Source organism: Scyliorhinus canicula, chromosome 20 (assembly GCF_902713615.1).
Source record: "Scyliorhinus canicula chromosome 20, sScyCan1.1, whole genome shotgun sequence".
In the NCBI taxonomy this organism is placed as follows: domain Eukaryota; kingdom Metazoa; phylum Chordata; class Chondrichthyes; order Carcharhiniformes; family Scyliorhinidae; genus Scyliorhinus; species Scyliorhinus canicula.
Genome location: NC_052165.1, coordinates 29,288,842 through 29,311,694, shown reverse-complemented (window position 1 = coordinate 29,311,694; position 22,853 = coordinate 29,288,842). Strand labels below are relative to the sequence as shown.

The 22,853-nt window shown below is 47.4% G+C and overlaps 1 protein-coding gene across 3 annotated transcripts; it reads right to left on the bottom strand.

Moving 5' to 3' along the window:
* Positions 1 to 4,567: 4,567 nt before the first annotated feature.
* On the bottom strand, positions 4,568 to 21,086 carry atp23 (ATP23 metallopeptidase and ATP synthase assembly factor homolog). Of its 3 annotated transcripts, none has more exons than XM_038780971.1 (6): positions 20,850 to 21,086; positions 14,517 to 14,562; positions 12,874 to 12,955; positions 9,644 to 9,781; positions 6,447 to 6,530; positions 4,568 to 4,946 (listed from the first exon to the last, which is right to left on the bottom strand). In XM_038780971.1, the coding sequence occupies exons 1-6, from the start codon at positions 20,998 to 21,000 to the stop codon at positions 4,743 to 4,745; spliced, it is 705 nt and encodes a 234-aa protein (XP_038636899.1). In that variant the 5' UTR covers positions 21,001 to 21,086; the 3' UTR covers positions 4,568 to 4,742. The 3 variants fall into 3 exon arrangements, with proteins under 3 accessions (XP_038636899.1, XP_038636900.1, XP_038636901.1); XM_038780972.1 differs by having other exon boundaries at positions 20,866 to 21,081; XM_038780973.1 differs by lacking the exon at positions 12,874 to 12,955 and having other exon boundaries at positions 20,850 to 21,081.
* Positions 21,087 to 22,853: the final 1,767 nt, after the last annotated feature.

Sequence of the window (22,853 nt, the reverse complement as noted above, 5' to 3'; positions counted from 1 at the left end):
CAAGATTGTGCAGTATTGCTGAACAATCCTGAGTGCGCCAACAGCTGCACTAGCAACCAATTTGAGATAATCAGTCAAGCTTGTAACATGGCTCATTTACGCTTGCTAGAAGCAGCATATTCATGCACAGGGACATGTTCTCTGTGAACAAAAGGAAGGTATTTCACCCTTTTGAACTACGCCAGAGCCTCATATTCTCTTTCCTTCTCCATGACAACACTGCCTACAGCCAGCTTAACAACCAATCAGCACCTTTTTCTACTGTAGTATTAGTTGTTGTCATTGAAATTTGAGTCTTGCATTTGTCCAGATGAGTGCAAGACAAAAACATCTGCTATGTCTCTTTTCAGCAAAGATTGTGTCAACTCAGGAAAGATCATGGGGTAGATTCTCCTTTCCTGAGGCTAAGTGTTGACGCCAGGGCAGGATGCGTCGACTTACTCAACAGCAAAACTGGCGCCAAACCTGGACTTATTCAGCGACTGTGGACGGGCTAGCAACGGAACACAATCAATTCCAATGAAAAACATTGCGGGATTCGCTGGGTCTGTGGTTGGCACTCCGGAGGCTGACAAGCTACAGCCGCATATACACATTACAATTCTTAGACACAGTCAGCCCAGCCAACAAGGTGGCACTGGAGCATGCCCATCCCGCTGATGGTTCAGTTAGGACCATAGAGTACCTTAAGGAGTGCCCCTGAGGGACACCCATACGACCTGTGGCCCAAAGTCCATAGTGGGCAGCCAGGAGCGTGCACAGCTGTATAGCAGGCCACGGCAATTGTGCTCCGTGCCCGTCCAACCCGACCCCACAGCCCACCTCCTGGCCACCCCCCACTACGCACCCTGGCTCCGGCAGAAGCCCTCCGGCCATCAGCACAACTGTCAGCAAATTAGACCGATGTTGGACACTTTCAGTAGCCCCCGCAGCAGCCACGACGGCGGTTTCACCATTTTTAAAAGGACAGTGAAACTCACTGTCAGGAATCCGACCCATCGGAGGCGGAAAATCATGGGAGGCCCCGAAGAATAACAGGTCGGGCCCTGTTATGCAAATATAATGATGTGGAAATACATTAACGCCGCTGTCGATTCGACAGCGAATTGCGATTTGGCATGAAATCGGTGCTTGCCTCGTTTTGGCGTTGAAAACAATTCTCCGCTCAATCGCATTTTTGCCATTCCGGCCTTGGCTGGCAGAGGATCCCGACCCATGATTCTGAGAGTGCAGAATAAAATCCCCTATTTTTTAGTTGATTTTGTTAGATAAGCATATCCTCAAGGTATAAACAATGACCTTATCATAGTCCCAATAAGTAACTATAAAGGTGCTTATTTTGCACATGCACAGCAGTTCAATGATAATGGCACGTCTATGCTGCAGCGCTGTGCATGAAAATGTGTACAAACTAACTGAAATCCCATGCAAGAGAATAAAACAGAATAACACACACCGAATTTTAGGAAGGGGGTGATCATATTTACACTTAAAAAAAACATACTGCTCCTTTCCTGTCCAACAGTGAAATGGAATCACAAGATGACATGCATGCAACTCTATTAATAACTTACATACATTTCAAGAATATGTTCTACCGTCTAACATGCTAAGTAGCCACTGATTACAATGTAATAGGGATATATAAGGTGACGTAATTGCTTGATACAGTGATCGATCAAAAACTGATTGGAAAATTCACTTTCATATTCTTGTATTTCTTTGAATTGTATATTTGTGCGGTCATATTACCTATTATATAAATTTATGCAGCAAACTTGGTAATGTGTTCATCCACATATGTGGTTAAATTCTTTATATGTTAAAATGACAGTCCTCTCCAGATTTTTGTTTGTCTTCCAGTGCCTCCCCATCTTCGTCCCCGAGGCCTTTTTCAAGCGGGTAAACAAGATTATTTTGGGCTTTGTATGGGCAAATAAAACCCTGTGGGTGAAGAAAATGTTGTTGGAGCACAGTCGGGGGGAGGGTGGGTTGGCGCTGCCGAACCTTTGCAACACTACTGGGCGGGGAATATAGCGATGATTAGGAAGTGGGTAATGGGGGAGGGGGTCAGCCTGGGAGCAGATGGAGGCATTATGCAAAGGCACCAGTTTGGGAGCACTGGTAACGCCACCTCTGCCGTTCTCGCCGGCCCGGTACGCCACTAGCACAGTGGTGACGGCAACATTGAAATCTGGGTATAAGGTGGAGGGTGCGTCAGTCTGGACCCCAATTTGCAATAACCACAGGGCCGGGCAGGATAGATGGCGGGTTTCGAAGTTGGCAGAGAGCAGGAATTAGACGGATGGGAGATCTATTCATAGATGGGTCTTCCTAGTCTGAAGGCGCTGGAGGACAAGTTCAAGCTGCCGCCGGGGAATGGTTTCAGGTATTTACAAGTCCTGGACTTTCTGAGGAAACAGGCGTTAGCTTTCCTGCTGATGCCGCCACAGTAGTCTCTGGTATCTGGGTGGGGGAGAGGAAGGTGTCAGATATCTATCAGGAGTTGTCAGAGACCCCAGTGGTGGAACTGAAGGGCAAGTGGGAGGAGCTAGGTCGGGAGTTAGAGGTGGGTCTGTGGGTGGACGCCCTAAGCAGTTAATTCCTCATGTGCCAGGCTCAGTCTAATACAGTTTAAGGTGGCACACATGACAGTGGCAAGGATGAGCAAGTTTTTCGGGATAGAGGATAGATGTGCGAGGTGTACGGCACAACCATGTCCACATGTTTTGGGCATGCCTAAAGCTTGGAGGATTTGGCAGGGGTTTGCCAAGGCAGTGTCCAAGGTGCTAGGTACGCAGGTGGTGTTGAGTCCAGAGGTGGCGATCTTTGGAGTGTCAGGAGACCCAGGAGTTCAGGGAGTGAAAGAGGCCTTGTTTTGGCCTTTGCCTCCCTGGTAGCCCAGAGACAGATTATTTTAATGTGGAGGGACCCGAAGCTCCCGAGTATGGAGACTTGGGTCAGTGACATGGCTGGGTTTCTCAAGCTGGAGAAAATAAAGTTTGCCTTGACGGGGTCAATGCTGGGGTTCTCTCGGAGGCGGCAGCCGTTCGACTTTCTCGGGAAAAATTAAAATGTCAACAAAAGCAGCATTCTGAAGGTGGGGAGGGAGGCCAGGTAGGTGCAATATGGTTAAGGGATGTCGAGAAGGGGCTGGGTGGGAAATGTGTAGTTTACCATGTTGATGTTTATGTTATTATTGTTTTGTTTGTTATTGTTATAAAAATTTTGCAAATGCTTCAATAAAAATAGTTTTTTTTTAAATCTATGTTTCTGCCATATATGTTTAATTGTTTGGCTTTGCATAAGGTAAGACAATTCCAAATGTAACTTTTATGAAGTAGATTCCCTGCAGTGCAGAAGGAGGTCATTCGGCTCATCGAGTCTACATCGATCCCTTGGAAGAGCACTCCACCTAGGTCTACTCTCCCATCCACATAACCTTATCCCCTGCAACCTAACCTGCACAGCCCTGGACACTAAGGGGCAATTTAGCATAGCCAATCCACCAAATCTGCACATCTTTGGGCTGAGGGAGGAAACCGGAACCCCATGCAGATACAGAGACATCGTGCAAACTCCACACAGTCACCCAAGCTCGAAATTGAACCCGGGTCCCTGGCGCTGTGAGGCAGTAGAGAGAATCACTGTTCTGCCCTGAATAAATTGAAAATTGGCTAACAACAGTATTAATACCAGGGAAAGAGTTATTCCCTTCAAGTTGGTTCTTTTTTCCAAAAGCTTTATAAATATTGATTCACTATTTCTATAAAGTAAAGTATAAATTCATGAAAGTTGATCCACTGGTTTTAGTTTCTTTTCTCAGTCTCTCTTCTCTCCAGATGACAGCTGTTTATGCTGGAGCATCTTCACATGCATCAACAATCCTTGGTCATTCCTCTTTGATGTTGCTTTAGACTGAGTGTGGGTATAGGCCATTTGATCTTGTGCAATATCACATCCAAGTGAGATTTCCTGGCTCAGTAAACACACCCTGGGACACAATTGTTCATTGAGCTGTCTGAACATTCGAGCTTGACTTTGCAAAGGAGGAACATAATGACTGTTTAAGTTTAGAACAGCATGAATAAGCAAATAGCAGTTTGTTTGGATTGGCACTGAAACAATGCAAATCCTCTGAAGTCACTTTCAATCATATTACACTAATTTATCTATTACAATGTAGATTTTACATAATAAAATAATAATAATCTTTATTGTCACAAGTAGGTTTACAATAACACTGCAATGAAGAGTTTCTGTGAAAAGCCCCTAGTCGCCACATTCGAGTACACAGAGGGAGAATTCAGACTGTCCAAATTACCTAACCGCACGTCTTTCGGGACTTGTGGGAGGAAACCAGAGCACCCGGAGGAAACCCACGCAGACACAGGGAGAACGTGCAACAGTGCTTATCACTGTGCTACCCTGCCACCTGGTAATTATAGTAATTTATTATAATTTATAGTAATTATAGCAGTTATATGCAAAATGCATATGAACGTCACAAAATGGAACTACAGGAGTAAAACTCACAGCTTAACAAGAATTTGACAAGGGCAAAACAAACTGTAAATGATTTATATATTTCTATTAATGGTTGACTGAAAAGTTATTTGTTGAAAATCTCATTTGTAAAACACAACAATAGTTGATTCTTTGCAACTAGAACTTGTATAATAATGTTAATAAACCTTCTTTACAAATTAATTGTCACAGTTATTAGGAGGTCTGGCATTTTCTCAGAGATTTGAATAATATCGATTCCGGTTTTGAAAATCTCTATATGCTTGTTTTGCATCCTTTTTATTGTGTGGAATTCTTCCAAAAGGTTCATGATCATTAAAGCAGGTATTGAAAACTGCATCAACTGCTTTTTCTGCAGTTTCTTTATTGACGTTGCGAACAGCTAGTATGGAACGAAGGGCTCGTTCTCGAACGCATTTCTGTGTGGAAAAGCAGAGACTAATTTTAGAGAGTCTTATTCTAAACCAAGTCTTTGATAATTACACAGCAAATTTAAGAAAATACTATTCATAAACTTAATCCCTTTTCTTAACTGTTCGGTATTATCTTAGAAGGTATGGCCTTTAAACAACTTAAAGGTTTGTAGATTCATGTTCCGTCCGCTCTAAGCACGTTGCAATATACACAACGGTAATGCCCACTCTTTATTGCACCAAAGTTTCCTTGACTCAGAGAAACTGACCAGCATACACAACGCTTTTCTACCCAACACTCAAAGTGTACAAGAGTGGCCAAGGGTGACAAAGCTCAAACCTTTTGCTCCATCAGCAATTTAGAATGGCCAGTCCACCTCAGCTGCACATTTTTGGACTGTGGGAGGAAACCGGAGCACCCGGAAGAAACCACACAGACACGGGAGAACATGCAAACTCCACACAGACAATCACCCAAGGCTGGAATTGAACCCAGGTCCCTGGCACGGTGCGGAATCAGTGCTAACCACTGTGCCACCAATACTCTTCATGAGAATGTATACAATTAATCCCTTGCAATTGTTTCATCACTTGGGATGATTTTGCACCCGTGACCACCGTCAGTAAGAACTGCAGTGCGATTGCAAAATCTCCTGAGATTTGGGAAACGGGATTCTCGCCAGTGACATAACTAGGTTCTCACCCACAAATAGGTTAGAACCCAATTTTAATAGTCGGACATGAATTTAATCTAATTACCGAGCTCCCTGCCACATTATTCCCCCTCACTGAATATTCAAGCCTCGTTGACATGATGGTCCACAAGTTTGGAAAAACGGGAGTCAGAGGGGATTCCCCTCAGGGTTGCAAAGGTAAGTATAGCCCCCCCCCCCCCCCCCCCCCCCCCCGGGGGGGTCGGGGGGAGGAACAGAGATGGATGGACATGCCTGGTTCAGTTCCACCCATGTAGTGCACCTTTGTGCCGGAGGAAATGCCAGGACGGACCCTCCGGGGAGCCCGATGCTGGTGGTTGGGGGAAGGTGGGTTTGAGAGCCCCAGATGCTTGTGTGCGGGGTTATTTTCTGTGCTGACTAGCCTTTCCAGCTCTATCAGGCCCCATCCCGCCAGTGACAGCATGAACGATGCCCCCTAAATCCCCCCCCCCCCGCACCACCCCCTCAGAGTGGCTCAAAATCAGAACTAAAAGCTTGGCTGTGCAGCTGGAGAGCTACACACTGGGTTTCAATCAAAGCCTGACACTGGAAAAAATATGGGAAAATCCAATTCACTGAGTGCAAACATCTTTAAAGACTAGATGTCAGGGATTATATTTAAATATTATCAACATGATTCCATGGGGATTTTCCCGACTGGCCAGACAAGTGAGCTTCTGTCAAAGCTACAATGCTCAACTGGAAAATACTGAAATTCTTAAGAGAAGTGCTATACAGGGAAAATCCTTGATGAAATTCCTAACAAAGTGGTATACTTTATTTTCATACTCACCTGATGGTGTTGCTTTAGACCAAAGTTAAATCTACACACTTCATTCACAAAAGCACATTCACCACTGAGATTAGCAGCTCGTATCTGTTGAAAATGTAAAGGGCAATCCATTTGAACATCCAGATAATAGAAGTCTAGCACCAGGCATGCCTGTCATTCGCTAAAATATCACATCTGCAAAGTGTATTTCACATCTGCACATGTTCAGTGCAGACATACTTAAAACAGCAGGTAAGGAAGCTTAGCATCTAACAAGCACATTTTTAAAGACAAATCCATTCTCACTGTTTCTTTTCCACTTTAGTAATCTGTTCTCTCCCCAGGAGGAGTAGCAGTCTAGTAATTTTGAATCCACAGCATCAGGAAACCATTAATCATTTCCTTCTTTTCAATATCTGGAGGAAGGATAGCATGGCCAGGTCACATTTTATTTCAAATAAACTTTCCTAGCCAAAAGTAATTCACTCTAATTAACTTTAAGATGTGCCTTTTGGAGAATTGCTGTAAAAAAAACTTGCCGAAGTTTTCCATCTTTCACTTATCAGGACACACGCAAGAATACCAATGTCAGGGAAGACTTACAACACCAGGTTAAAGTCCAACAGGTTTGTTTCAAACTCTAGCTTTCGGAGCACTGCTCCTTCCTCAGGTTGCCTTTCACCTGAGGAAGGAGCAGTGCTCCGAAAGCTAGTGTTTGAAACAAACCTGTTGGACTTTAACCTGGTGAAGTAAGACTTACTGTGCTCACCCCAGTCCAACACCGGCATCTCCACATAATGTCAGGGAAAACAACTTTGACGATCCGCTACAAGATTGGTCCTATCGGCAACCTTGTAAATAGGGCCCAAGCCATTTTCTCACCATATAAGCTTCATTCAGAAATAGAGAGCATCAAAAATATCCTGTGGGATAATGGCAACCCTATTCAGATCATTTTGCGCTGTAAATCATGTAAACTCATGAAGGGGTTCCAACGTCATCACTTTTGGCCCTGAAAATGCCCAGTCTACCTCAGATGACCTGGAAGGGCACAGCGGACCCTGCTGGGTTGGAGAGCAGCCTCTCCACGCTGTGCCTTGGCATGGCAGGGGACCTGTTGGAATTCCTGACCCTTGAGAAGGTTAAGTTTGAAGTGAGGGGAAGCTCAGAGGGGTTCTACAAGTCATGGGCATTATTCATTATGCACTTTCAAGAACTGGATAACATCGAACAATAGTTGGGGGCGGGGGGGAGGGCGGCTGTGTACATTAAGGATGACTAATGGTACTCCCTGTTTCCTTTTTGTCATTTGTTTATGTAAACATGCAGGCTGATGGTTGGAGGGAGGATGGGATCGTTGTTATTGTTATGGGGATTGACATATCTGTTGCTGATTATTGTTTACTGTTGGTGGGTGTAAATTTGGGAGTAAATGTGAAAAAGGAGAATAGAAATATTAATAAAAAACATTTGTGTAACAGGTGATGCTAGCTGTTTCACGCTGGTACTAGGCAGTGGCAACACAAGTGGTATTCGCCACTAACAGGATGCTGCCATCCAACCACATACATTCTGCCTGGCACACAAACTAGTAATGTGGGATATGAATTTCAGTGTCCATGTGATGCTAGGTATGTAGACCGGAAGTCTCACAGACTGGTGGATCGTATTAATTAGCCTGTCCCTTCCGCGGTTTGCAATGGGCAAGGTACAGACTGTACCCAAACAGCTCGTGCCTGTTAAACTCAAAGCACAGTGTCCAACGTTAGATGTGATTCTGCGATTCGGCAACATTTGCGAAATAATCCTCACTGCGCTAAGAATTACACTGACAACCAATTTAACTCGAAGTGTGTCACATTAACGTGTACTGGAAGCTATAGATTAATACACAAACAATTAACTGCAGACAAAAGAACATGTATACAAATTGTGCATGTTTCAGCTAAACAAAATAAGTGATAGCCATTCACTGGTTCATTCTACAGGGCAATGACTTGACCAGAGTCAAGCTGCCTGGTGCAAATTGTCAAAAATCCTTGGCAGTTAACTGTTAGCCACCATGAAGTGGTGAATAATCCATGGCACCACCTCCACCAGTGTTCATCTGTCAAACAATCAGCACTCTCTTTTCATACAGTATAAAGTTGTTTCCCCTGACATTGGTATTCTTTTGATTGTCCTAATGAGTGCAAATCGAAAAACTTTGGCAAAATGTCTTCCTCAGCAATACTCAAGTTCTGGACTGCCAAATGAATATTTAACCCATTGCTGTCAGTTCAGCAGGTAAATCAAATTTCTGTTGTTTTTGTGGGTTGGTCAGTTAAGAGAAACTAAATGTCCCCTTTGAAACGATCCACAATACACACAAAAAACAAGACTTTAAAGGAAACTTAGTCACACAAATTAAAATTATATTTAATTTTTTTTTTTTAAAAAGAGTACCCAATTCATTTTTCTAATTAAGGGCCAATTCACCTACCTGGAGCTATTTGGGTTGTGGGGGCGAAACCCACGCAAACACAGTGAGAATGTGCAAACTACACACGGATAGTAGCAGAGCCGGGATCAAACCTGGGACCTTGGCGCCATGAGGCAGCAATACAAACCACTGTGCCACCGTGCTGCCTAAAGTTACATTTCTGATGGTATGTTTCAGTCCCATATTCCTCCCATTCATGGAAGGCAGATTCAAGAGACATGTGCTGAACCTTGCCTACCTGCGTGAGCAGCCTCTGCAATCAGGCAGGGCTTCCAACCTCACGTTAAGGTCTCTGATTAACGCTCACTCACAACCCCATTCTCCCCTCAGCCTCTCATTCTCCCAAACCCCGATCGCTCATCACCACCTCCAACCCCCCCCCCCCTCCCCCCCAACCCGCTACATGCACAAGGCCTTTGATCCTCCAATCTCTGTTCTTCTCCATCAATTCCTTTCCAGTGCCCCTGTGGCCATCACCAACCAACTCAACATCTGAAGCAAGCAAGCCCATCAACTAAAGAGGTCTCTATCAGAGAACAGCTCGATGAAGTCATGGACACCCTTGGAGGAATCCGGAATTCTGGTTCCCCGCCACCTTTTGACTCACCAGCTCTTTGCAGGTCAGATAAATAAAAATTCAGCCCCAAGATAAATCCGGTTTAGTGAGAGACCATTCATAATAGTTAGCATACCGTGAGGTGAGATTTTTATCCTGCCCTTTCCAGGGATATCTTACCTCTGAGCAGGCCAGGTGTTTTATATTGCGGAACCAATCAACGTGTGCCCGGCAATGATCGAACGTGTGTATTAACTCGTGGGTCACCACCCGATTCATGTGCTGTTGCTGGTGGATATTGTTCTGGCATAAAACAATCTGGAATTCAAAAACACAAGAAAGATTAGATACAAAGCACAACTATACCACAAAATGGTGTGATAACTTAGTGAATTATTGGTTATGAATTTTTGCATTTGTTACATGACGTACAACGGCCAGGACTTTTGAAGTGTAATCCATGACAATGTTGCTGTGCTTCAAAAATGTGAAAAGTTAACACAAAGTTTCAAGGTACAAAAAGATTGTGTGCATTGGAATTATTACAATTAAGACCCAAATTACATACAAACGCAAGAATTAAGAGCTGGAGTAGGCTACTCGAGCCTGCTGCACCATTCAATAAGAACATGGCTGATCTGATTGTAACTTCAACCTCACATTCAAGCCTAGCCCGATAACCTTTTACCTCCTTCTTAATCAAGAATCTTTCCAGCTCTGTCTTAAAAATATTCAAAGACTGCTTCCACTGCCTTTTGAGGAAGAGAGTTCCAAAGCACACCACTCAGAGGAAAAGATTTGCCCTGTGGGAGAGTCTAGGACCAGAGGGCATAATCTCAAGAGTAAAGGGTCGCCCATTTAAAATGAGAAGAGGAGGAATTTATTCTCTCAGACGATAGTGAATCTGTGGAATTCTTTACCGCAGATGGCTGGGTTGTTAAGTATGTTCAAGGCAGAGATAGACAGATTTTAATCAGTAAGGGAATCAAGGGTTATGGGGATAGCAGGAAAGTGGAGTTGAGGATTATCAAATCAGTCATGATCTCATTGAATGGCAGTGTAGATTCAATGGGCCAAATGGCCTACTTTTGCTCCTATGTCTTATGGCCTTACCAGCAAAATCCTTTTTTCAAAAGTTATTTCCTTTCTTAGCTTTAACTAGGGTGTACATTTATTTTAACTTGAAAAAATACTGGGCTGGAAATGAGAAGCAATGATTTATTTGTTATATACCTTGTTGTACTGCAAATCCCACCTCGTCCAAGCATAAATTACATAAAAAACTTGAAATACAAAATCTGGATGGTTTAGAAAATCTTTTGAACTTATGAGTGATGTGAAGCATGTGAAGTAATTTTCATATCTATCACTACTTTGATTTTGCAATTTTACTTCAAGGAAATTAAATTATATTTCTTTTTTGCTCAGTGTTATACTAATTTAACACCCAGTGCCTTAATATGCTTGAGTTCATCAATCCAAGATTCAATTTAAAGGAAACAGGTTAATGATTGCTAAAATACCAAGAGAACATCCCTTGGAATCCTCGGCCAGTTCATTAAAACTTGTGCACGGAGGAATACCTACCTGATAATTATAAAGCTATTTCTTTGATATTAATGTGGTTAATTCTGCATTTAAATTAAAGTTTGTTTTAACATAAATAAATATGTTCAATCATCAGTCCTTTGTGAAATATCTTTTCCTCACAGTTATACAATAAGAAAAATTATTTGTCAGGTATCCTAACAAATGTTGGGGTCTGGTCCGGTATCCTAACAATGTTCACTTAAGGACCTCATCCTGTTGTCACTGGTCTTAACCCAGTGGTGGGCAGGGCCTCCAGTCCATAACAAGTAAGCCCTGGCATGTCCGCGCGGGCTGGGGAGGTGATCCTTCATTCAAAGGCATTCAGAGCCTGATCAACGGACCCAGCTTTAGAAAGGGGGGCCCGATGAGATATACCCCCTTCCCTTGCTGTAGACTCCCTCCACCCACCCCTCCACCCTCTCTCATCATCACTCGCCTCTGGTCTGAGATCTAGTGACAATCCTAGACCTGAGGTGGGTATTATGCCAGTAACAGCCGTCGTCTCCCTGGTGGCACAGCCATGGAGTACAGCCATCAGCCTCCGCTTTCCTAGCAGTTGTCGGCGGGCAGGACCTCCCTGGGTTCCTTGATCCTGGAGACGGGCCTGCTGCTGGCCTATTAAGTGCCTGATGCAGTGGATCCCTACGAAAAGAAGCAATGCTGAGCTTTTGTTGGCTCTCCAGTGACGGCCAAGGCTCCTGTTGCTTCCACAAGATTCTAACTTATATAACTTGAAAGAAATCATGGTTACTTCGAGTACTTCTGTGAAATATGTACTTGGACCACAATATGTGAGGTGCTAAACAAATTGGATGGACCACAGCCAAACTCACATCTAGCAGCTAATCAGCAGCCTAACAGTTCTTAAGAAACTGTTCTTAAACTGAGATAATAAGAACATAAGAACTAGGAGCAAGCAATTAAACTCCTCAAACCTGCTCTACCCTTCAAAATAAATCATGGCTAATCTTCACTTGGTCTCAACTCCGTTTTCCTGCCGTTCTCCGTAACCCTTCAACCCATTGCTAATTAAAAATCGGTCTGTCTCCTGTTTAAACTTACTCAATGTCCTGACAGAGATTTCCACATATTCACATCTCTTTGAGAGAAGTAATTTCTCCTCATCTCGGTTTTAAATCTGCTACCGCTTATCAAAAAACAATGACCCCTCGTTATAGATTTCCCCCAAAAGAGGAAGCATCCACTCTACATCTACTTTGTCAATACCATTCATCATTTGCTATACATCTCAGCAACTCACCACTCTTTTTGTTAGACAATGCAAAATGTCAAAATTATAATTAAGAGTGCTGAAACATGGTTTCACGTATATGCCAACATTTACCATAGCCATAGCTACCATAGAATTTACAGTGCAGAAGGAGGCCATTCGGCCCATCAAGTCTGCCTTTTAGATGCCATGGCCTTAACGATATCAGAGATGAGGGTGTGGGGAGACCATAGAAGCTAGGATTGTTCTCCTTAGACCAGAGAAGTTTAATAGGAGATTTGAAAGAAGTGTTGAAAACCATGAATGGTTTTGATAGAGAAAGAAAGAGAAACCGTTCAGAGGCAGAAAAGTCAGTAACCAGAGGATACAGATTTAAGGTGCTGGGCAAAAAACGGTAACATGGGGGAAAAAAGTGTGTGTGTGCATGTGCAATGAGGGATTTGGATAAAGGTGAAGGGGAAATGGTTACAGGGACAATAGGAAAGGAGGAGAAAGTAGGTTGTTCTTTCAAAGAGCCGGTGTTGATCTGATGGGCCGAAAGGCCTCTTTCTGTGCTGCATTACAATACGATACAAGGCTCATGACCCACCTGTGATATTTCAGCATCAAAACCTCCACTGACAGTCCCATCACAATCTTCACAGGAAAAGTGACGATCCTTATAAACCGCGCTGAAGATACAAAATAATGTAAACATAATTTAGTTGTTCTTGCTGTAGGCATCCGATGGAAAAGCAAAAAAGTACTGTGGATGCTGGAAATCCGAAGTACTGGAAACACTCAGCAGATCAGGCAGCAGGCGCGGAGAGAAAACGGAATTAATGGGCAAGATTTTAAACATCTACCACCCACTCGTACAGTGTTCAAATCTGGCCCACTTTCTAGCTCGATGAACTTTCACCTGGAAGATGTTAGAAATGAAAAGATTTTTAAGCAAGTATGGATCCGGAGAAAAAGATGGTGGGGGGGGGTAACTATCCTGTGTAACAGTTTCTAGTTCCTCTCGACCCCTTTAATTTCTATGGTGAAATAATGACAACATTCTGAAGAATGTTGTTTATTCGGCTGCGTAGATTTTCTTGAGCTCCAGGAATTCCTGTACATGGTTACAACCTAAATGGGCTTTCCTGGTTAATACTATACTGTGTCATTGTCCTTTGTTTAAAGGAAAATAATTATCATAATGAGGGAAAGTATAAACATGCAGTCTGAATAAGATAGTAACAACTGTAGGTATTTATTTATTTTAAAAAAATTTTTTTTAAATTTAGAGTGCCCAATTCATTTTTTCCAATTAAGGGGCAATTTAGTATGGCCAATTCACCTACCCTGAACATCTTTTGGGTTGTGGGGGTGAAACCCATGCAAACACGGGGAGAATGTTCAAACTCCACACGGACAGTGACCCAGAGCCGGGATTGAACCTGGGACCTCAGTGCCGTGAGACAGCAGTGCTACCCACTGCGCCACCATGCTGCCCACAACTGTAGGTATTTATGATGGTCACCCTGCCATGTATACAGAAGGTGATAAGGTAGTATCATAGAATCTCAATAGTGCAGGAGGTCATTCGACCCATCGCATCTGCACAGACCCTCCAGAAAACCACCCTCCTTATTCCCATAACCACACCTAGGGACAATTTAGAATGGCCAATCCACCTAACCTGCACATTCTCGGACTGTGGGAGGAAACCGGAGCACCCAAAGGAAACCCACGCAGACACAGGAAGAATATGCAAACTCCTCACAGTTACCAGAGGTCTGAATCGAACCCGGGTCTCTGGCGCTGTGAGGCAGCAGTGTTAACTACCGTGCCACCCCTAATGAATCAGACAGCCTGAACAGATGGCCTCCCATTGCTCCTTTTGAATGCCACTGCCTACATATGCCTCCCGAGGTAGGCTGCTGCTCACGAACCTCAAAAAATTAAAACACAGCAGTTTGATTTCAGAATGGAGGCTGGGTAAGGAATCCCCCAATGTAATCAGGAGCTAACATGTGCTATTGATGCATTTTTGCCATAAAAATTCTTGATAATTCGCATCTTAACAGTTAATCTATACTCCTGTCTCTTTGCAATTCTATGCTTTTGCATTGTAAACAGAACAGGATCAACTTAATAAGACATAAACAATGGTTAAAAAGCAAATATCAGTATACGTTTAAGAAAATGTAGACACGCAAGAGCTTGATGGATGTTAACAATCTTAAATTGGAAGATTAAACTTACCATCCTGAACCTTTCATGGCATCTACCAGGAGCTTTGCATACGGACCTGCAGAAGTCAGATTACAATGTTGAACATGTATTTAAACTGACCATTAAAAGAATTAGAAGATTTACGCAATTGATCAAGCTTCATTCTAAACAAAGTAGGCCTCAGGAGCTACAAAATTACAGCAAATTAATGGGAGGCAAAATTAATTACATACAAACTTCAGAAGAAATAATGAGTGACATAAGTACACTTGGTGACAGTCACATAGATGTCTTTCAACTTCATCCTTGGCTTAATGTTTCAATGGCTTTGCTACCTGTATGCAACACCCCATCCTTCCCAACGACCCAGGTCACCCACAATGGCACCTCCTAACAGCCAACAAGTTTGCCTTTAACCCATCATTCACCAAAATACTTCTGCAGCCACTGATTGGCCCACTCATGCCCTAATCATCTAGCTTACACAGCCTTGTCTCCTTACTCTCTCCAACACTTAACATTCGTCTAGGTAGCCACCATCTTCACTCAAGTCCAACAGATGCAGATTTGAACAGTTACAGAGCACAATTGGGTAGTCATCCTTGCATCATGCAGAGATTATCCTGACTTCTCTTTCGCCTCGACAGGATGCCACACAGATTGAACAGAATGATGATGGGCCTAAAAGGGCTTCCCAAATTGTGGTCAGTGGAGTCGAGATGAGATTTGGGGGTTAGAACCAAAGAAACGATACAGCACGGAAGGGGGCCATTTGGCCCACCTTGTACATCCCCAACCAGAGACACCCAGATGCCCTTTCTAATCACATCTTCCTGCACACGGCTTGGACCACTTAAGGTTTTTAAGATCTGGCTTGCAATACTTAAGGCGCCAATCCGGGTACTTTTTAAAAAGAGTTTAGGGTCTCTGCCTCCACCATCAACTCAGGCAGCGAATTCCAGACACCCGCCACCCTGTGGGTTTCAAGCTCACAGGTAGTCATGGCCGGCATGAAGCTTGGACTGATTTCTGACAGCTGCGAGGCCCCTCTACATCCTCCCATTTGCAAAAAAAAAGCCAATGGAAAGATAGGTCTTCATTTTTTTTGTAGAAAACCTGACTTTCCTAACTGCCTCCATGCTCGACTCCTGTTCTTCCCACTTCACATCAAGATCTAAAGACTACTTCCCCCACCTCCCCACTAAACAACTTCCAGATCTCCAAGTTTTCACTCTTGCGTCACCCAAAGTCTGACACATTAAAATTGGGTCACACCAAGAAACGGTTTGGGGAGCATTTTGAGAAAAGCTTGCACAGACCAGCTTTTTACTCCCATATAGAAGATTAAGAGATGGTCTGAGTAAAATGTTGAAGATGATCAAAGGAGTTGATAAGAGTAGATACAAGGAAATTATTTCCTCTGGTGTGATAATCCAGAACAAGGGGGCATGATCTAACATTAGTGCTAGGCCGTGTAGGGATGTCAGAAAGAGTTGCTTTCACACAACATGTAGTGGAAACCTCCTCCACAAAGCTATGGTGGGGTTCAATTGAAAATTCAAACTGAAATTGGCAGATTTTTGTCAGGCAAGGGTATAAAGATTTGGGAACCAAGCTAGATAGATGGAGTCAAGATACTGATTATCCTGGAGTAGAAGTACAGGCTCAAGGGGTTCAATAGCCTGCTCCTATGTTCCTAACTAGCGAGTATCTCCTTAAATAAAAATATAATCTTTATTAGTGTCACAAGTAGGCTTACATTAACACTGCAATGAAGTTACTGTGAAAATCCCCTAGTCGTCACACTCTGGCGCCTGTTCGGGTACACTCAGGAAGAATTCAGAATGCCCAATTCACCTACCAAGCATGTCTTTCAGGACTCGTAGGAGGAAACTGGAGCACTCGGAGGAAACCCACGCAGGCACAGGGAGAATGTGCAGACTCCGCACAGACAGTGACCAAAGCCAAGAATCGAACCCTGGTCCCTGGCGCTGTGAACCCCTCTCTGCTTTCCCCTCACTTCCTACAGGTACAATAAATTGTTGGCATGGAGATTAACACAGCTATTTTGAAATGTCAGGAGTGGATTGGAACATGCCTTGCCATTGTTTGATATCATACCATCACAGGTATCGCAAGCAGTCTTGGCCCATCCAGTCCCTTTGACTGTAGCTGGTTCGACTGCAGAGACTTTTTGGGCAGCACAAGTAGATAGCACTCAGGCTTCACAGCGCCAGGGTCCCAGGTTCGATTCCCTGCTGGATCACTGTCTGTGCAGAGTCTGCACGTTCTCCCTGTGTCTGCGTTGGTTTCCTCCGGGTGCTCCGGTTTCCTTCCACGGTCCAAAGATGTGCAGGTTAGGTGGACTGGGCATGATAAATTGCCCTTAGTAACCAATAAGGTTAGGATGGGTTATTGGGTTACGGTGATAGGGTGGAAGTGAGGTCTTAAGTGGGTCGGTGCAGACTCGATGGTCCGTATGGCCTCCTTCTGCACTGTATGTTCTATGTATTTGTGGAGGTGCCTGGTGAACGATTTGAATAGGTCGTTTGAATAGGATGTTAAGCTGTAATCCCATTCTCTCTGTTCCAGTAATTGAGCTGGAACACTAAAGATATAGGCCTGGGGGCAGCACAGTGACACAATGGTTAGCATTGCTGTCTCACCTCACCAAGGATCCTCATTCTCCCCCCGCCCCAAATTCCTTGTTTCCCCCCCTCCTCCTCACCCCATCTCATCGCCCCCAACCCCTCTCTCCTCATCCCTCCCCCACCTCCACCTCATCCCTCCCCCACCTCCACCTCATCCCTCCCCCACATCCCTCCCTCACCTCCACCTCATCCCTCCCCCACCTCCACCTCATCCCTCCCCCACCTCCACCTCATCCCACCCCCACCTCCACCTCCACCTCATCCCTCCCCCACCTCCACCTCATCCCTCCCCCACCTCCACCTCATCCCTCCCCCACCTCCACCTCATCCCTCCCCACCTCCACCTCATCCCACCTCCACCTCATCCCTCCCCCACCTCCACCTCCACCTCCTCATTTCACCCCTCCTCCTCCTCCTCATTTCACCCCCTCCACCGCCTCGTTTCCCCCCCATCTCCACCGCCTCGTTTCCCCCCCATCTCCACATCCTCGTTTCCCCCTCCTCCAACTCGTTTCCCCCCTCCTCCAACTCCTCGTTTCCCCCCTCCTCCAACTCCTCGTTTCCCCCCTCCTCCAACTCCTCGTTTCCCCCCTCCTCCAACTCCTCGTTTCCCCCCTCCTCCAACTCCTCGTTTCCCCCCCTCCTCCAACTCCTCGTTTCCCCCCTCCTCCAACTCCTCCCCCCTCCTCCACATCATTTCCCACCCCTCCTCCAACTCCTCGTTTCCCCCCTCCTCCACCTCCTCGTTTCCCCCCTCCTCCAACTCCTCGTTTCCCCCCTCTTCCAACTCCTCGTTTCCCCCCTCCTCCAACTCCTCGTTTCCCCCCCTCCTCCAACTCCTCTTTTCCCCCTCCTCCAACTCCTCATTTCCCCCTCCTCCAACTCCTCATTTCCCCCCTCCTCCAACTCCTCATTTCCCCCCTCCTCCAACTCCTCGTTTCCCCCCTCCTCCAACTCCTCCCCCCTCCTCCACATCATTTCCCACCCCTCCTCCACCTCCTCTTTCCCCCCTCCTCCACCTCCTCTTCCCCCCCTCCTCCACCTCCTCTTCCCCCCTCCTCCACCTCCTCTTTCCCCCCTCCTCCACCTCCTCTTTCCCCCCTCCTCCACCTCCTCGTTTCCCCCTCCTCCTCCTCCACCTCCTCGTTTCCCCCCTCCTCCAACTCCTCGTTTCCCCCCTCCTCCAACTCCTCGTTTCCCCCCCTCCTCCAACTCCTCCCCCTTCCTCCAACTCCTCTTCCCCCCTCCTACCTCCACTCCTCGTTTCCCCCCTCCTCCAACTCCTCGTTTCCCCCCTCCTCCAACTCCTCGTTTCCCCCCGCCTCCTCCAACTCCTGGGTGCCTCGTTTCCCCCTCCAACTCCTTCCCCCAACTCCTCGTTTCCCCCCTCCTCCAACTCCTTCCTCGTTTCCTCCCCCCTCCTCCAACTCCTCGGTTCCCCCGCCCTCCAACTCCTCGTTCCCCCTCCTCCAACTCCTCCTTCCCCTCCTCAACTTCCTCATTTCCCCCCTCCTCCAACTCGTCGTTTCCCTCCTCCCCCTCCTCCAACTCCTCATTTCCCCCTCCTCCAACTCCTCGTTTCCCCCCTCCTCCAACTCCTCGTTTCCCCCCTCCTCCAACTCCTCGTTTCCCCCCTCCTCCAACTCCTCCCCCCTCCTCCACATCATTTCCCACCCCTCCACCTCCTCTTTCCCCCCTCCTCCACCTCCTCTTCCCCCCTCCGCCACCTCCTCTTTCCCCCTCCTCCACCTCCTCTTTCCCCCCTCCACCTCCTCTTTCCCCCCTCCTCCACCTCCTCCTCTTTCCCCCCTCCTCCACCTCCTCCTCCTCTTTCCCCCCTCCTCCACCTCCTCTTCCCCCCTCCTCCACCTCCTCTTCCCCCCTCCTCCTCCTCCTCTTTCCCCCCTCCTCCTCCTCCTCTTTCCCCCCTCCTCCTCCTCCTCTTTCCCCCTCCTCCTCCTCCTCTTTCCCCCCCTCCTCCACCTCCTCTTTCCCCCCTCCTCCACCTCCTCTTTCCCCCCTCCTCCACCTCCTCTTTCCCCCCTCCTCCACCTCCTCTTTCCCCCCTCCTCCACCTCCTCTTTCCCCCCTCCTCCACCTCCTCTTTCCCCTCCTCCACCTCCTCTTTCCACTCCTCCACCTCCTATTTCCCACCCCTCCACCTCATTTCCCCCTTTGCTCCACCTCCTCATTTTCCCCCCTCCACCACCTCCTCATTCACCCCCTCCACCTCCTAATTTCCCCCCCTCTCCTCCACATTCTCATTTCCCCCCCTCCTCCAACTCCACCTTCTGACCAACAGACCCCAATCAGTAAGAATGAACAACAACACCTCCTCCACAATAGTCCTCAATACCGGGGCCCCAAGGCTGCGAACGTAGCCCCTATTCTACTGCCTGTACACACACGACTGCGTGGCAAAACTTGGTTCCAACTCTATCTACAAGTCTGCTGACGATACGACCATAGTGGGCCGGATCTCAAATAACGACGAGTCAGAATATAGGAGGGAGATAGAGAACCTAGTGGAGTGGTGTAGAGACAACAACCTCTCCCCCCCCCCCCCCCAGCGCACCCCCTCATCCTCACCCCCCCCCGGCGCACCCCCCTCAACCTCTCTCCCCCCCCCCCGGCGCACCCCCTCATCCTCTCCCCCCCCCCCCCCCCTCCGGCGCACCCCCTCTTCCTCTCCCCCCCCCCGGCGCACCCCCTCATCCTCTCCCCCCCCCCTCCCCGGCGCACCCCCTCATCCTCTTCCCCCCCCCCTCCCCGGCGCACCCCCTCATCCTCTCCCCCCCCCTCCCTGGCGCACCCCCTCATCCACCCCCTCCGGCGCACCCCCCTCATCCTCTCTCCTCCCCCCCCCCCTCCGGCGCACCCCCTCATCCTCTCTCCCCCCCACCCCCCCGGCGCACCCCCTCATCCTCTCTCCCCCCCCCCCCCGGCGCACCCCCTCATCCTCTCCCCCCCCCCCCCCCGGCTCACCCCCTCATCCTCTTCCCCCCCCCCCCCCCCCCCGGCGCACCCCCTCATCCTCTTCCCCCCCCCCCCCCCCGGCGCACCCCCTCATCCTCTCCCCCCCCCCCCCCGGCGCACCCCCTCATCCTCTCCCCCCCCCCCCCCCCGGCGCACCCCCTCATCCTCTCCCCCCCCCCCACCAGCGCACCCCCTCATCCTCTCCCCCCCCCCCGGCGCACCCCCTCATCCTCGTCCCCCCCCCCCCAGGCGCACCCCCTCATCCTCTCCCCCCCACCACCGCGCACCCCCTCATCCTCTCCCCCCCCCCCCCCCCGGCGCACCCCCCTCATCCTCTCCCTCCCCCCCCCCCCCCGGCGCACCCCCTCATCCTCTCCCCCCCCCCCCCCCCCCACCCGGCGCACACCCCTCATCCTCTCCCCCCCCCCCCCCCGGCGCACCCCCTCATCCTCCTCCCCCCCCCCCCCCCCCGGCGCACCCCCTCATCCTCCTCCCCCCCCCCCCCGGCGCACCCCCTCATCCTCTCCCCCCCCCCCCCCCCCCCGCGCACCCCCTCATCCTCCCCCCCCCCCCCCCCCGGCGCACCCCCTCATCCTCTTCCCCCCCCCCCCCCCCCCCGGCGCACCCCCTCAGTCCTCATCCCCCCCCCCCCCCCCCCCCCCCGGCGCACCCACTCATCCTCTCCCCCCCCCCCCCCCCCCCGGCGTACCCCCTCATCCCTCCCCCCTGCACTCACTGGTATCCAGGGTCACCTGCAGCATCACCCGGCATCTATGGTTAAACGTTAAAATGCTTTCCGCCAACAGCCCTCTCTTTGGTTTCCCAGTCTGATGTTCTGGAAATAAACTATAGCCGTAATCCTCCTCTTTGTCTCGGCCTTTATCCATAACTCAGATTTGATTTGATTTCCTATAGAGGTCGACTACCCGCCGCCATTGAATGAAAGGGTGAGAGGTCAAATATGGTCCGGAATTTTTGAACAAAAGGCCAAATTATCGATAAGTTTATTGAATAGATCCAAGCTATAACTGAAAGTGATATATTTGCAAAGAACGTTTTTTTGTAAGTAATTTTAAATTATACTTATACCAACCCCGCATGCGTATGACTGTGCAGTGTTTTGGGCTGTAATTGGCGGTGATGCAGCACGTAGTTTGGTGACGTCACCCAGTGTCCCGAGATAGAGCATTTTCAGGATGACGTAGGCGGCGAGGCATCTTGGGACAGGAGGCCATCTTGTAAGAAGTTGATCAGGAATTTCACTGCTCCACAATTTGTCCTTTTAAACTCTGTCTGGACTGTTCATGTACTTTTCTTTTCTTGGGGTCCCACAGTTGTTACTACTGAACTCCTATATAAACACCACTGTTTGGGGATATCATAGAATGTTACAGGACAGGAGACCATTCGGCCCATCCTCCCTACACCCATGTTACTTACTGTGCCCACCCCAGTCCAACACTGGCATCTTCGCGTCAAACTGTTTATAATACGTGATGTTCCTTTATCTCTCAATCAGCTATAATAAAGTAACAATTTAAAAAAGTGGACATAATGAAATGAAATGAAAATCGCTTATTGTCACGAGTAGGCTTCAATGAAGTTACTGTGAAAAGCCCCTAGTCGCCACATTCCGGCGCCTGTCCGGGGAGGCTGGTACGGGAATTGAACCGTGCTGCTGGCCTGCCTTGGTCTGCTTTAAAAGCCAGCGATTTAGCCTAGTGTGCTAAACAGTCCCTATGCACCATGAATGAATTTCCTTCCCTGAGGATGTTTCATTGTCTTGGACATGTTTCCGTCACTCTGCTGAATATTGTGATTTCTAAGATTATGCAGATTTTGCAGTAAGACTATGGCCTATTGTTACTGTATTTACTAACCACAGCAACTATTTAATGAGTTAAACATCCTTTTTGGATGCTCCAAATGTTCATGTGAAGTGAATTGTACATTTGATTGCTGTCTTAATATATCAGCTTTGATGTGGTGATGCCAGCGTTGGACTGGGATGGGCACAGTAAGAAGTCTTACAACACCAGGTTAAAGTCCAACAGGTTTGTTCCGCATCAATAGCTTTTGGAGCGCACTCCAAATGAAGGAGTTGACCTCTGAAAGGAGCTGCGCTTCGAAAGCTAGTGATTCATAACAAACTTGTTGGACTTTAACCTGGTGTTATAAAACTTCTTAATATATCAGGCCCCTATTGTACCAATTACTTAATTTTTCCCTGCAGAGGAATTATACTTAAAAATGTGACAAACATTTAATGATAGATACCCATCTGTGAAAATTTATAGAAATTGTAATTTAGGATGACTTGCTGACACCATAGAAGTATGCATTTAAGGAATATGCACTCTGTCAGAGTGTAGGAAAAGGTGGAGATCAATTAGCCCTGCAAACCTCTTAGAATGATAGAATCACAGGATGGTTACAGCACCAAAGGAGGCATTTCGCCTGTCATACAAGAGCAATTCACTTAGTGCCACTTCCCTGCCTTTTCATCATAGCTCTGCAAATGTTTCATTTTCAGATAATGAAACAATTCCCTTTTGAAAGTCATGCTTGAATCTGCCTCTACCACACTCTTAGGCACTGACTTCCAGATCCTAACCCCTCACCTTACAAAAGGAATAAACTCTTAAGGAGGCACAAAAATAAAGGTGCCTCAGTGTATATGTACATAAGTAATTGAAGATGGCAGGGCATGTTGAAAGGGCAGTTAATAAAATAATTGATA